Genomic DNA, 15,466 nt, shown 5'->3' on the forward strand with positions numbered 1-15,466 from the left:
TATTATCTGTCTTTTGATGATAGCCTTCCTGCCAACAGATTAACAATCTAGTGTCAGTTTAAGCACCTTTGATCTAAATGTAAGGTAGTGTACCAGGTTTTTTAGTAGGGAGCTTGAAGTTGGTGTACATAAGATACCCAAACAGAAAATAATCCTTTGTTATAAATAGGAGTTAAGTGAGTTATGGTAACCAAATAGAGACAAACTGGGGAGGGGGGGATCCCATGCTTTAGAATGGTGGAAAGTCTCACTAAAGTAGATTTTGAGTTTGGCCTTTGAGGTAAGAAGACTGGGAGAGGACTTTCAAGCTAGAGAGGTATGCGCTTGCAAAGACATTAAGACAGTATAGTGTGTGTGTGGTGTTTTGTTTGCTTTTAGAGAGGTTGAAGGTAGGTAGTACAGATGGATTTGTGGTTGCTTTTCATGGATAGGAGTATAGAGCAAATTGGAAAGGCCAGAAGTAAGTAAGAAGATAAGGCTCCAGCAGCCTCTCAGTGCCCAGCCAACTGCCCTGGCAGCCGGTGGATAGTGGCCCTTGCTGGGGACCCTCCAGTGGGCCCAGGAGGACAAAAGTGGCTCTAAATTTAACACATGCACATTGAAGCAAGTCAAAGGATTTGATATGAAGCATAGAAGCAGATAGTGCCAAATAGCAAGCAGCAATTAGTATACATTTGGTGAGTGGGGCAGCATTTCCTTCTTTCACTGCTGCTGAGGTGGTGGAAATTAGTTGAATTCAGTGTGAAATGGAACACACTGAAGGCATTTGTTAATGAGGGTTCCAGAAGAGTTAAAAGTAGCACCACCAAATGCTGACCTAGACCAAGGATTTCAAGGAGTCACAAATGCTAGTGTGACTAGGCAGGTTCCAGAGAGGATCGTTGTAGTAGGAAGTAATAAAGACATTTGCTTTTCAAAACCAGCCCATCTCAACCTTTTTCAGTCAACTCCCTTTAAACCTTTGGCACTAAAAACAGTGCCTTGCGTACTTAAATGAAAGATGACTAGGTTTTCTGGATTTAGAAAGACTACCTTCAATACCTCAAAATGAAAAAATCTGTTCAGTTGGCAGTTTTGCGTGAAAAGGCCATTTATTTGCCAAAACAGAGGGCTGGTTAGAAATGATTCTATACCTGGGTTGTGTGGGATGTCTGCCGCTACCACTTCTAATCCTCATCATGACAATGTCAGTGCGGCATTTCAAACGTAGATACAGTAGTTGAAGGAATGTCAGATGATAGACTGCTGTAGATGCAACTTTATCAAGATGACAGATAAACAAAACGGACATCTACAGCTTCTAGAAGAGGAGAGCAAAACACATGCAAAAAGAGATGGTCAGTGTTCAATTACCATAGCATTCTGGCTGCTTAATAGGGACTCTGGTTTTGTTGCTAAAGGTGATGTTAGTTCTCAGAAATATTGTATCAACATGTTCTGTGTGGTGTGGCCTGCACCTATAGTCCCCAGCTGCTTGGGAGGATCATTTGAGCTCAGGAGCTGGAGTCCAGCCTGGGCAACATAGTATGACTCCGTCTCTTAAAAAAAAAATGGTTTCAACTACTGGAAGTATAAAAGATTTGCAAACCTCAAAAAGAAATAGGACTTAGTCTTACTGTATATGTTGTCATTGACTGATGACCGCTTGTGTGGATGATTTTGGACAAATCTTATAGTTTGTCAGTGAGTGCTTAGGTTGCCTTTTAGGCAAAGCCAAGGATAGCAAGTAGGAAAGCACTCTTTATGTGTATATAGCACTGTGTTCATTAAGATACTATCTTACTGGTGTTGCTGCTAGCTCTTCTTTCCCAGTTCCTAAGTTAGCTTTTGTAATTCCCTGCTGTATATCAACTGAGAATTATAATCTACATGAAATCCTCTGATATGCCTACCAGAAATTATCTCTTGATTTAAAACAAGACACTATGATGTAAGTTTGGTGGTAATAAGGCAAATTACCTTGTTGCATATATAGGCAGCCTACACAGTTGATACAGATATGGTAATAAAAGAAAAATAAGCCAAAGTTACTCTAGTTGAGTAATCTGAGTTCCCAGATTACCAGGTGCAGTGGCTCATGCCTGTAATCCCAGCGCTTTGGGAGGAGGGTGGATTGCTTGAGGTCAGGAGTTCGAGATAAGCCTGGCCAGCATGGTGAAACCCCATCTCTACTAAAAATACAAAAATCATCTGGGCATAGTGGTGGGTGCCTGTAATCCCACCTACTCCGGAGGCTGAGACAGTAGAATCGCCTGAACCTGGGAAGCAGAGGTTGTAGTGAGCCAAGATTGTGCCACTGCATTCCAGCCTGGGCAACAGAGTGAGACTCTGTTTCAAAAAATATATGTATATATATATCTCCCAGATAATTGTGATTATGGAATAGAAATCTGTTTATATAGCCTTAAAAAGGGGTGTAGGCCAATTGGGATTTATATGGCTATTTAATACTTTTGTAGGTTACCCATGATAAACTTTAAAATCTCAATCTATTGTCCTCATTCTAGACAATTTGGGAGCTGTTTTCTTTTCTGTTAGTCCTTATTCAAGAAACACAAAACGAATTTGGTTGGCTGGGCATGGTGGCTCACGCCTGTAATCCCAGCACTTTGGGAAGCCAAGGCAGGCAGATCATCTGAGGTCAGGAGTTTGAGACCAGCCTGGCCAACATGGTGAAACTCCATCTCTGCTAAAAATACAAAAGGCCAGGCGCAGTGGCTCACGCTTGTAACCCCAGCACATTGGGAGGCCCAGGTGGGCGAATTACGAGGTCAAGAGATCAAGACCATCCTGGTCAACATGGTGAAACCCCGTCTCTACTAAAAATACAAAAATTAGCTGGGCATGGTGGCGCATGCTCGTAGTCCCAGCTACTCGGGAGGCTGAGGCAGGAGAATTGCTTGAACCCGGGAGGCGGAGGTTGCGGTGAGCCAAGATCGCGCCATTGCACTCCAGCCTGGGTAACAAGAGTGAAACTCTGTCTCAAAAAAAAAAAAATTTAGATACTATCAAATTAAAAAAAATATTATGCTACTTTATATTCCTATCTATACTTGTTCACCACTCTCTTGGCAATAATCTCACCAGTCTTTTAAAATTGCTGATTTGATGGGTAAAAAAACAACATACATATAGCATAAATTTGTCCTCTATGAATTTTAAGTGAGGTGGGGAAATGGTTTCATATTTATTGACCATGTATATATATTTTTTTCTTTAAAAGCCCTGTTCATATATTTTGCTCACTTTTACTCCTTATCTGGTGGTTATTATTTTTAAGAGCTTTTTCCATATTAAAGAAATGAATTCTTTGATTATGAACTTTGAATATTTTCTAACTAGTGGTTTGTCTTTGCCATGTTTAGCTTTTTTTTTTCTTTTTTTTTTTTTTCGGTGAAGTGCAGTGGCACGATCTTGGCTCACTGCAACCTCTGCCTCCCAGGTTCAAGCGATTCTCCTGCCTCAGCCTCCAGAGTAGCTGGGACTACAAGCATGCACCACCACGTCCGGCTAATTTTTGTATTATTATTATTATTTTTTAGTAGAAACAGAGTTTCACCATGTTGGCCAGGCTGATCTCAAACTCCTGACCTCATGATCCACCCGCCTCAGCCTCCCAAAGTGCTGGGATTATAAGTGTGAGCCACTGCACCCGGCCTTTTGTATTTTTAGTAGAAATGGGGTTTCACCAGGTTGGCCAGGCTGGTCTTGAACTCGGGACCTCAAGTGATCCGCCTACCTCAGTCTCACAAAGTGCTGGGATTACAGGCGTCAGCCACCACGACTGGCTGCTTATAGGTTGTTTTGTCATGCTTAGAAATCATCCAAGATTATGAAAAAAGAAAACTTTTTTTACTTTTTTGTTGTTTTATATTGAAATATTTGATCCATGTGAAATTTATTTTTGAATGAATGATTTGGGGATTTGATTTTCTAGTTTTCCAAAATGGCTAGCTAGTTGTTTCAGCATTATCTATTAAATCTCTGTTTCTGTAGGAATGTATAGTAATCCACATGTCTAGCTCAGATTCCATTTTTCTGAAGTAGTGCAGACATGTGACTAGTTGAGAACGTCGTAGAGTTTTTGGGGTCAGTGGAGCCGTAGACGGTTACAGATGGATTGTGCAGTCTTATCTTTCCTTTTATTATTAAGATTGAAAAATGATTGACTCTTTCAAGAAATACTCATAAGCCCAACCATACTATGGACATAAAAGTGATTTTTCAAGTGACTCTTGTATTGCTTTGTGGAGAACAAAGTGAAGCTGGAATGTAGATATTCTAAGTCATGGTCAATGAGACTTTTTTGGAAAACAATCAGGATTTAAAAATGAGTTTGAATTTCTAGGCAGTAAAAGTCTTCTAGTCAGTGCCTACACGTTAGCTAATTCTGTACTTCCCACAAGTAGATGAAGAAAACATTTGTTAAAAGAACTGAAACTTGAAAACTGGTTATTAGTCACTGTTTAGTATTCCTTAGTCATCTTTAGGAATGTAATCACATAAGTTGGCTGGCCCTTTTTTTTTTTTTTTCCTTTTACTGCTGCATGAGTAGGGGTCAGAAGACAAGGATTTCTTCAGGCTCATAAGTTACTTATTGGCCATGTGACAGTGTGCAAGTTGTTTAATTTCTTTGAATCTTCGTTTCATTATTTTGAAAATAGAAATGAGGCCAAATGTGGTGGCTCATGCTTATAATCCAAGCACTTTGGGAGTGGAAAGGATTGCTTTCTAGGAGCACTGAGGTGGAAGGATTGCTTGAAACCGGGAGTTCAAGACCAGTTTGGGTAACATAGCAAGACCCCATCTCTACAAAAAGAAAAAAAAAAAATTAGCTGAGCATGGCAACATGTTCCTATAGCCCAAGCTATTCAGGAGGCTGAGGTGGGAGGATTGCTTGAGCCCAGGGGTTAGAGGTTGCATTGAGCTAGGATTGCACCACTGCACTCCAGCCTGGGTTACAGAGCAAGACTATCTGTTACAATGTGTAGCAGGTTTAACAAGGCTGGAGATTTAGAAATTTGGAGGCCCTAATGTCTTCAGGGAGAGAAGAGTTGCAAAACTGGGTGGGAACTATGGGCTAGCAAGAAAGCAAAGATAAGAAGTGTAAACGTCTTTCTTTGAATATTTTATATTAGAAGGAGAAGTACAGCGTGTCATGAGGGTTAAAGTGATCATTCAAAAGGATGGTTTTTAAAAAAAAATATGGTTTCTCAAATTTCAGTTATTTTGCCATTTATATTACTATTACATTATATTACTATGTAACTTTAAAAATTTACTTTAAAAATTTATTCTCAACCTAAGTAATAAATTGTTAAATAATAGATTTGATGTTCAGTTACTTAAAGCAAGTTAAATATGTAATACTTGAAAAGAGTAGAACCACAGATTTTATTTTCAATACCATTGATGACATCCATATCATAATTTCTGAAACATGATTTTTAAAGAACAAATTGTCTCTGAATGTAAATGTGGACAATATACTTGACTCAGTGGGTTGAACTTTTTGAATGGGGAAAGATCAAGACAATAATAGTTTGAAGGGTTAGTCTTGAAAAAGAGATGGGCTACTCTTCCTGTGACACAGGAATGTTGGAGAAAAGGATGAAAGACAGCGAAAATTAAGAAATGTAGAAGACATTTAAGGATTCCAAAACTGAACAACTAAAAGTTGCTTGGTGGTCTGGGACTTGAAAATGGAAAAGGTTTTGAACTACTTTTGTGAGGAATGTCACAGAAATTCATCAAGAGGCAAAGACAAAGATGGTATATTTTCATTGCTGGCCTGCCTGAGGCTTGACAGCAGCAGTTTAGAATGGGCCCATTTTCCTAATTTTTTCTATAGCACATGGCAAGTTGGAATCAGAAGGCAGATAGCGGGTAATATCTGGAGTCGGTGGCATGATGGGTCCAGGAAGTTGGTGGTGGTGATAAGGGACCCATAGAAACAATGACAGAGGGTTAGTAAGTCTGTGCTAATTAAGAAAACGGGAAAACCAAAACAATGACTTCTATCAGAAGAGAAACTGTCTCTTTCCCTGTGTTTCTCTTTAGCGATGAAACCTTCCCTAGAAATTCCCCAACAGACTTTTTATGTCTCATTGGCCAGTTAGATTACGAGTTAGGCTAGCTATCTACCTTTTGCTTCTTCAGTCTTTTCTACCCTACTTTGTTCCCTGGGAGACTGACCTTAAGAACTGCAACAATAGTCTCCTATGCCCTGTGTGGCTCTGGTAGGATTTGGCCAGTGATGTTTTCAGGAGATCTAAGAGCAGAGAGTAAGGTGGGTGTGTTTATAATTAAGGTTCTCTCCCTGGTAGGTTCCCTGGTAGGTAACCATCGTTCCTTTCTAATATTTCTCTCTAAGGAGTTCTCTCTGGGCTCTGCTAACCATTTCCCTCATTTGCCCTTTCTGGCCTCAGGATGGTAACAGCTTTCCTGATGTTTATTACTAGGCCTAGAATTCCACACCATCCTTACCATTCTTTGTTGTTTTTCTTCAACTGTGGCCACACACTTACAAAAGGGACCTCTTTAAATTTTTCTCAATCAGCTTGAGTGGATCCTCTGTTTTGCTGCCTGATATTCATGCCCATTCTTAAATCAGTTTCTGGCAAAGGCAGTGACATACATGTCCTTATTTGAGAAGCAACCATTAGTGTTCGCCATAGCTATGTTACATTATAAAAAATAAGGTGTATGTACTTGTCCGTTTTATTTGCCAACCAGATTTACAGTAAACTTGGCCGTCTAGAACAAAGTTGGCAGACGTGGCTATGTTCGTTTGCTTGTGTTTATAGAGCTTTCTCATGCTACAACAGTAGAGCTGGGTAGTTTTTATATAGTTGCAGACTATACTGCCCATTACAGAAAAAGCTTTCTGACCCATGATCTAGAATTACGTTGTTCAATGTGGTCGCCACTAGAAGTACACTGTTTAATATAGTCTGGTTGAGCACTTGAAATGTGGCTAGTCTGAATTGAGAAACACTATAGTTGTAATATGTCAGATTTCAGAGACTTACTTGCACTTGTTTCTCTTCACTTTTTAACGTGGCTCCTAAAAATTTAAAAATTACACGTAGTGATTCACATTATATGTTTATAGGACAGCACTGATCAAGAATGTAACTGGTGGCCTAGAAAGTAAGTAGATAAGCTTCCCTTAGGCAAAAGCCTGTTAAATACAATATTGTAAAGAAAAGAGAGCATGGCATTAAGAGGCATCTGACTGAGCTTCAGGCCTCAGAAAAATCCAACAAGTCTTCATGCTTCATTCCTTTGCCTGGAATAATGTTTCTAGCATTTGTTCACCATAATTTTTCTTTATTATTTGAGACTCAGTTCAAATATTGACTTCTTCTGCAAAAGCCTCCTACACCCCTCATTCTTCCACAGCCCTTCTCTGTATTATCCTTTTCTCTATTTGCAGTTTTCTCTTGAGATCCTCAAGGGAGGGTTTGCTCTGCATGTATTGGGTCTTTAGAGGGCTTTTACTTAATGCGTGAGTGTATACATTGAATCAATTAGTTACCAATTTAACAAGCCTGGTTATTTGTCTCTTCTTCTGTGTAACTTTGGCAGTAGATTGAATGTAGTAATAGAAGTATAGGATTGTTAGTGTAAGCAGCTCCCTGGGGCTGCTGCGTGGGGCCTGGTTGCTCTCCACATTTCCGTTTTGGCTAAAGGTATTACTATAATAGTATAGTACAACAATGGATCACTCTTCCTTCTGAAGATTATGTAGGCTAAAGTATGTTTTTGTTTTGTTTTTTGTAGAGATGGGGGGGTCTTGCTTTATTGCTCAGGCTGGTCTCAAACTCCTGGCTTCAAGTGACCCTCCTGTCTCGGCCTCACAAAGTACTGGGATATGTAATAGGTGTGAGCCAGCATGCCTGGAGTCTGGTGGGTTTTTTCTTTTTTCTTTTTTTAAGGTGGCAAAGCATGTTGTAATTTTACAAACATTTTCACCAAAACTGGTTAAAATAAGATTTTTGACATGTCAAGGAATAAATGTTAAACATTCCTATTAAATGTAGTAGGTTTTGAAAGAGGTAGCATTTGTTTATGAAGATAAATATTGCAAGCCTGAGTTTTTTAGAAATCAGAAGGTTAGGGGAAAAAATGTTGAATAGTTTTCCTTATGAACTTATGTGGGGTTCTATTAAGTTTCAGGTAGCAAATAACTGACTCCTAGTGTTATCGGTTAGTGTATTACTAGAGGTGGGCAACTAATTCAGAAATTACATCACCCTCAGTCCTGGCTTATCATTGTTTCAGGGGCAGTGTTTTAGAGATTGAGAAGCCTTGAGTTGAGTGATTGTAAATAGTTCTTCAAATCATTGGATGTGGGTAGGCTCATCCCTGTAATCCCAGCAATTTCAGAGGCCAAGGCAGGAGGGTTGCAAGAGGCCAGGAGTTCAAGACCAGCCTGGGCAACGTAGTGAGGCTCTGCCTTTACAAATTTTTTTTATTTTTAAATTAGATGGGTGTGGTGGCATGTGAGTGTGGTGGCATGTACCTGTAGCCCTAGCTACTTGGGAGGCTGAGGTGAGAGGCTCCCTTGAGTCCAGGAGTTCCAGGCCACAATGAGCTATGATCCTGCCACAACCACTGCTCCCTAGCCTGGGCAATAAAGTGAGAATCTGTCTCAAAAAAAGAGAAAAAAAAGCAGTTGATATTAGATATTAGCTTTTAGGCATTCTTTTGGCTTTTTTGACATCTAATTTAAAAATTTTAAATTTTAGAAAGTAAAGAATTTCTTTGGATGTATGAAGAGTTATTTTGAAGATGAAGGAAAATGAATTGGCTTTTTAAAATATATTTTTCTTCCACTTACTTAACTTTGTCATTTTCAGTGGGGTCTTCAGAGACTCTGGGAACAAAACCTTTTTTCTCACTTTCCAGTCCCTGCATCTCAAAGCCAGTTTGTAATGATGGCTGTCATGTTATTTATAGATAGACAGATTCGTTTTGGAAGGGGCACATAGTGAAAATTAATCTTTTACAGTCTCCTTACCAATCACCCCCCCACCCCATGGTAGTCGAATTAGTTGAAGAGAAGTTTCTGTCTTTTATTTATGAAATAAATAGTTTATTTATGAAACCATGGTCTGGTCATAGAACTAAATTTAAAATATATTCATACAACTTATAGAAAAATCAAATGGGCTTTTGTGTTACCCTTATATTTCTTAATCAGTTACCAATTTGTGAATATCTTAAATTAATCCTCTGCTTTCCATTCTCCTTGCCATTTACAACATCACTTTTTGTCTGGATTTATTGCATTTCTCTGTTTTGTGATCCTTTTCATCTTCCAATATCAGCTCAGTATTTTCCTGCATAAAATTCTTACTTTTCTTGAAGCCCTTGTTATTATATGACCTAGCCTTTTCCCAGTCATCAACTCTGCCACTGTCGACAACTGAAGATATTCCACTGTCTCCTGGCTTTCATTGATGTTAAGTCAGGCACACGTTGTAATTGCAGTACTTGTGTGGTTGATATTTTTCTGGGCACATTTATTTATTTATTTATTTACCTCTGTGTCAGACAGTTTCACTGTGATGTATCTAAGTAGATTATTTAACCTACTTGAAATTCTTTGACTTTATCCTAGAATTTGTGTCTTTCAACAGTTCTGGACAGTTCTCAGCTATAATCACCTCAAATATTGTCTCTCCTTATAGAGCTCTGATTAGATGCATTTTGTATCTTCTCATTCTCCATGTCTTTTTTCCAAGTGACATACTGTGAAAAGATACAGTCTAAATGTCCAATAGAAGAGTAAATTATATTTCTACCATAAAAACAGAGTAATAGGGCAATAAAAATAATATAAAAGAATACGTATTGAATACCAGTAAGTGAGGAAAACAAAACAAAAAGAATATGTAACGACAGGGAAAAATGTTTACAATATATTAAGTGAAAAAAGCAGGTTATAAAGCAGTATGCATGTGAGTTTGTTTTTATGTTTTTGTGGTTTGTTTTTAAGGGAAGGGGTTATTAAGCTTAAATTACCCCAAATATGCCTCTCAAGTTCACTTTGGCAAAGTAAATATTTCTGTTCACTATTTTTTTTTTCTGGGAAATTACTTTTATAAATTTGAATGGGTTTTAGTCTTTCTTTTTAGGCAAAATATACAATAGCAGTTGTTAATGCTGAAATAAAAATACTTAAGCTATTACCATGTACAGTAAATGAGAAAACACAAATTCTCACTTACTTTTTAGAAGTAGAGACGGGGTTCCACTATGTTGGTCGGGTTGTTCTCGAACTCCTGACCTTGTGATCCTACCGCATAGGCCTCCCAGAGTGCTGGGATTACAAGCATGAGCCACTGCACCCGGCCACAAATTCTCATTTTTAAACATTCAGTTGCTAAAATGATAGTTCATTATCATAGGTTTTTTATTTTAATAAAGATAGCAAACTAGATGTTGTAGTTTTTTTGTTTCACACTTTTTAGCATTTATTCCATTCTGTTTTGTTTGCTTATCTGTGTAGGTCTGTGCACAGAATGATGTCTGATGTTTCTTGGTTCCCATAATATAACAGAAAACTTGACACTTTATTAAAAAGATAGAATAAAGATAATTAATATCTCATTATTCACAGCCTCATTTGTGAATAATGGCAGATTGCATTCAAAATTAACTCTACCCTGGGCTAGGCATGGCAACTCATGCCTATAATCTCAGCATTTTGGGAGGCCGAGGCAAGAGGATTACTTGAGGCCAGGAGTTCAAGTCAGACCAGCCAGGGCAAATCACTTAAAAAGAAAATTAGCTGGGTGTATTGGCACACACCTGTTGTCCTAGCTAGTGGGGAGGCTGATGCAGTAGGATCACTTGAGCTCAGGTGTTAGAGGATACAGTGAGCTGTGATTGTGCCACTGCACTACAACCTAGGTGACAGAGTGAGATTCTGTCTCAAAAAGAAACCCAAAAAACTCTACCCATATTTTATTAAAAGGGTAGACATCAATTAATCCAACTGGTTTTAAAATTATAGTAGTACCGTGATTCTGTGTAAAAATAAAAAACTGTCTATAAATCTGTGGAAATAATAAAGCTCAGTATGCACCATACACAGGAGTTACACAAAACAGCACATTCTCATAAAAAATACCGTTAAACCTTTCAGCTGAGCGCAGTGGCTCATGACTGTAATCCCAGCACTTTGGGAGGCTGAGGCAGGCATATCCCAAGGTCAGGAGTTGGAGACCAGCCTGGCCAATATGGTGAAACTCAGTCTTTACTAAAATACAAAAAAATTAGTTGGGTGTGGTGGTGCATTGCCTGTAATCTCAACTTGGGAGGCTGAGGCAGGAGAATTGTTTGAACCCTAGAGGTAGAGGTTGCAGTGAGCCGAGATCATGCCACTGCACTCTAGCCTGGGCGACAGAGCAAGACTCTGTCTCAAAAAAAAAAAAAAAAGATGGCTGGGAGTGGAGGCTCACGCCTGTAATCCCAGCACTTTGGGAGGCCAAGGCAGGCGGATTACCTGAGGACAGGAGTTCAAGACCAGCCTGGCCAACAGGGCGAAACCGTGTCTCTACTAAAAAATGGAAAAATTAGCTGGGTGCGGTGGCATGCGCCTGTAATCCCAGCTACTTGGGAGGCTGAGGCAGGAGAATCGCTTCAACCCGGGAGGTGGAGGTTGCAGTGAGCCGAGATTGCACCATTGCACTCCAGCCTGGGAGACAGAGCAAGACTCTGTCTCAAAAAAAAAAAAAAAAAAGAGTACTGTCATACCTTTCAAATCCAATTTTTGTTATAAAATTTCAAAAAAGATTCTCAGTCAGAATTAATACCACAGTCAAGTTAAACACCAGGAAGCTACATTACTGTAACTTAATGTACAGAAAGGAATGTTTCAGAACAGAGAAATTAGAATGAAATGAATTTTGGAATATTTTTAGCATCACGTCCCAAAAACTCTGTACCCATTAGCAGTTATTCCCTTTTGCCATGACGCCTCGCCCAGTCTCTAGGCAACCACCAGCATTTTGTCTGTCTCAATAGAGTTATCTATTCTGGACATTGCCATGTAGATAGGATCATACAATATGTAGCCTTTTGTGACTTCCTCTTTTCACTTGGCAAAATGTTTACGTTTCACCTATGTTACAGCTTTATTGTTAATCCATTTTATGGATATACTACATTTTATTAATCTGCTTATCAGTTGATGGGTATTTGTTTCCACTTTCTATTATGACTAATATTGCTGTAAATATTATTCATATACAAGTTTTTGAGAGGGTATGTTTTTCTTTCTTTTGCGTATATACCTAGGAATGGAATTACTAGGTCATGTGTTAGTTCTTTGTTTAGTCTGTCAAGGAACTTCGACTGTTTTTCTTTTCTTTTCTTTTTTTTTTTTTTTTTTTGAGACAGATTGTTGCTCTGTCACCCAGGCTGGAGTGCAGTGGCACCATCTCAGCTCACTGCAACCTCCAGCTCCTGGGTTCAAGCGATTCTTCTGTCTCAGCCTCCCGAGTAGCTGGACCTACAGGCACATTCCACCACGCCTGGCTAATTTTTGTATTTTTAGTGGAGACCGGGTTTCACCGTATTGGCCAGGCTGGTCTTGAATTCCTGACCTTGTGATCTGCCCACCTCGGCCTCCCAAAGTGCTGGGATTACAGGCCAGATGGTTTTTCAAAGCCCTGCGCCATTTAACATTCCCACCAGCAATGTCCTGGATAGTTTAAATTTCTCTGCATTTAAGCCAATACTTGTTGTTTCTGTTTTTGATTATTGCCATCCTAGTGGGTGTGAAATGATATCTCATTGTAGTTGTGATTTGCATTTTCCTGATGACCAGTGATGTTGAATGTCTTTTCATGTGGTGATTAGGCATTTTTTTAAAGACAAATATCTGTTCAGTTACTTTGTCTGTGTTTTAATTGGACTATTTGTCTTTTTATTTATTTTACTTTATTTTTGAGACAGTCTCAGTCTGTTGCCCAGGTTGGAGTGCAGTGGCACATTTTTGGCTCACTGCAACTTCGGCCTCATAGGTTCAAGTGATCCTCTCACCTTAGCCTCTCAAGTAGCTGAGACTATAGGTGCGCATCCCCACACCCAGCTAACTTTTGTATTTTTAGTAGAGAAGGGGTAAAATCTTAGCCGTTCTCATTTACCAAAATTCTTTTTTTTTTTTTTTTTTTTGAGATGGAGTCCTGCTCTGTCACCCACGCTGGAGTGCAGTGGCACAATGTTGACTCACTGCAACCTCTGCCTCTTGGGTTAAAGCGATTCTCCTGCCTCAGTCTCCTGAGTAGCTGGGATGACAGGCGCATGCCACCATGCCTGGCTAATTTTTGTGTTTTTGTAGAAATAGGGTTTCACTACGTTGGTCAGGCTGGTCTCGAACTCCTGACCTTGTGATCTGCCTGCCTTACCTCTCAAAGTTCTGGGATTACAAGTGTAAGCCACCATGTCCGGCCCCTGATTTCTTTATCCTAAAAGTACCAATTCCAGTATCTTTAGTTTTTCAGATGTGCATCTTTTGGCTTTGTTTCTGCTGTTTCCCATTTATTCTGCCTAGTTTCCTGGTATGTTTTATGAAATTTGACTACCAGCTTCTCCTTTTTATGGAGCTTTATCTGTTGGAATTCTGTATGGCCTTGATTGATACTGTAATCTTTCAGGGAGGAATTGCATTTGTGTCTGCCAATAGCCTGGAGACCCAGCTTGGGTTTGCTTTAGAACATATTTATCTCAGATTTTTCAGACCACATAGTGTGAGTTTAGATTGCAGACGTTAGTGAGGGGGTTATGAGTTCTTGGGGCAAATTTTCCCTCTCTGAACAGCATCAAGTAGAGACAGACATATTTCCTTCTGTTGTGGTTTCTTTCTTATCCACTGAGGTTGCAGCCTTATGTGTGGTCCCTAGCTTTATGTTGCAGTATTCTGTTAGACTTCCCATTTTGGGCACGCCCTAGACTTTGCCATTGTATAAAGTATTGTCCTCTGTGTACTATTCTGCAAAAATACCGTACCCTGTGTTGCTGTCCGTGTAGAAGCTCAAGATTTCTAGGATTTGGCGAGAATCCTTACATTTCTCTCATGTCCCCTAGGGTTCTAGTTTCATTTTCTTTTTTTCTTTTTTGCCTCTGTGGATTTGTACTAGCTTAGCGATGTTTTAATAGTTTTTCGGTTTTTAATTATTTTACCCAGCATCTTAGTAGTCTCAATTGTAGAATCAGCTCAGGGAATATAATTTCCCATGCTATCAGAATTGGATCTATAGCATTGCATAATTAACGTAGTTGTAATTACTGTGTGTACATTTACTAGTTTTGTTCTTAGTATTATTATGTATAAATTTCCTTCTAGTTATTTTGACCATGCTGTCATGTTTTGTGGTTGTACCATAGTTTACGCAGTTATCTTTGTATTTGTTTGTTTTCAACTTCATGATTTAAATAGTGCTACTAGGGAGCTGTATCCATCAACTTAAAAGTCATGTGTTTTTCTTCCCGTAGGTCGAATTGACATAAAACAGTTGATAGCAAAGAAGATACAGTTGACAGCAGAGGCAGAGGCAAGTAATTCCCTCTTCTAGAAACAAACATGTAGAGTTTTAGAGTTTTGTTTGGCAACATTTTTAATGCTAAATTGCTCAGATAATTATTTAAGCAGTTCATCAGTTGCTGTTATCCTGTGGAACAAGAAAATAAGATCTGCCGACCTGGATCCTGAGTTAGGGTCCAGATTGCCTTTTTCTCTCCCATCTCATCTATCACTGGCATTTTCTGGCTCTTACAGCAAATCTTGGTTTTAGTGACCCATGTTAATAGTTGATAGAGTTGAATGTCTGTATGAGTGCTTTATGAAAGTGTCTGTCATGGTTCATAGTAAATAGCAGCCCTCCAATAAATGTTGAATCTGAATCTAGAAGTAGATTTCCTGTCAAGGAAGTAGAAATAACAACTCAAAAAAAAAAAAATCATGGAATCATTTCAAGTGGGGATAAATAGTTCTACAAACCAGAATTCTTCAGTACCCTCAGGAAATTGTGGAGAGCAAAGAATACTTTTTAAAAAAATTATAATTCGATACCTGGGTATAAGTTGACTTTAAATCCAAAGCAAATTCCTATTTTCCCAAGGAGAAGATCACTTCCAAAATTTATTGGCCAGTTTGACTATATAAACATCCAGTGATGATGAAGTAGCCCTGTTTTATTTATTTAGTTACATGCGTATATGCATGTACATATGCATTTATAGAATAATCTAGATTTAGAAACATTTTTGTAATCATATTTCATGAAATTATGTATGCCAGATTATTTATGCTCACTTTGATGTCAATGAATTTGTTATTATCAGAGCTAGTTTTTCAGTTATCATCCAAGGCCAGGGGCATAGTATTTGTACTTTTATCTAATTTGTTGGAAGTCAGTACCGTTTGAGTCCAAGGATGATGCTGTCACAG

At 38.8% G+C, this 15,466-nt stretch overlaps 1 protein-coding gene across 1 annotated transcript in view; it reads left to right on the forward strand.

The window, feature by feature from the left end:
• The window catches only part of SOAT1 (sterol O-acyltransferase 1), a 71,087-nt gene that overhangs the window by 18,766 nt on the left and 36,855 nt on the right, over window positions 1-15,466 (forward strand). The window contains exon 3 of the mRNA XM_064370789.1: window positions 14,512-14,570. Coding sequence (XP_064226859.1) covers window positions 14,512-14,570 — 59 coding nt within the window. The remainder of the gene's footprint in view (window positions 1-14,511; window positions 14,571-15,466) is intronic.

Source organism: Aotus nancymaae, unplaced genomic scaffold (assembly GCF_030222135.1).
Source record: "Aotus nancymaae isolate 86718 unplaced genomic scaffold, 86718_ANA_hifiasm-v0.15.2.pri h1tg000108l, whole genome shotgun sequence".
NCBI classification, from domain to species: domain Eukaryota; kingdom Metazoa; phylum Chordata; class Mammalia; order Primates; family Aotidae; genus Aotus; species Aotus nancymaae.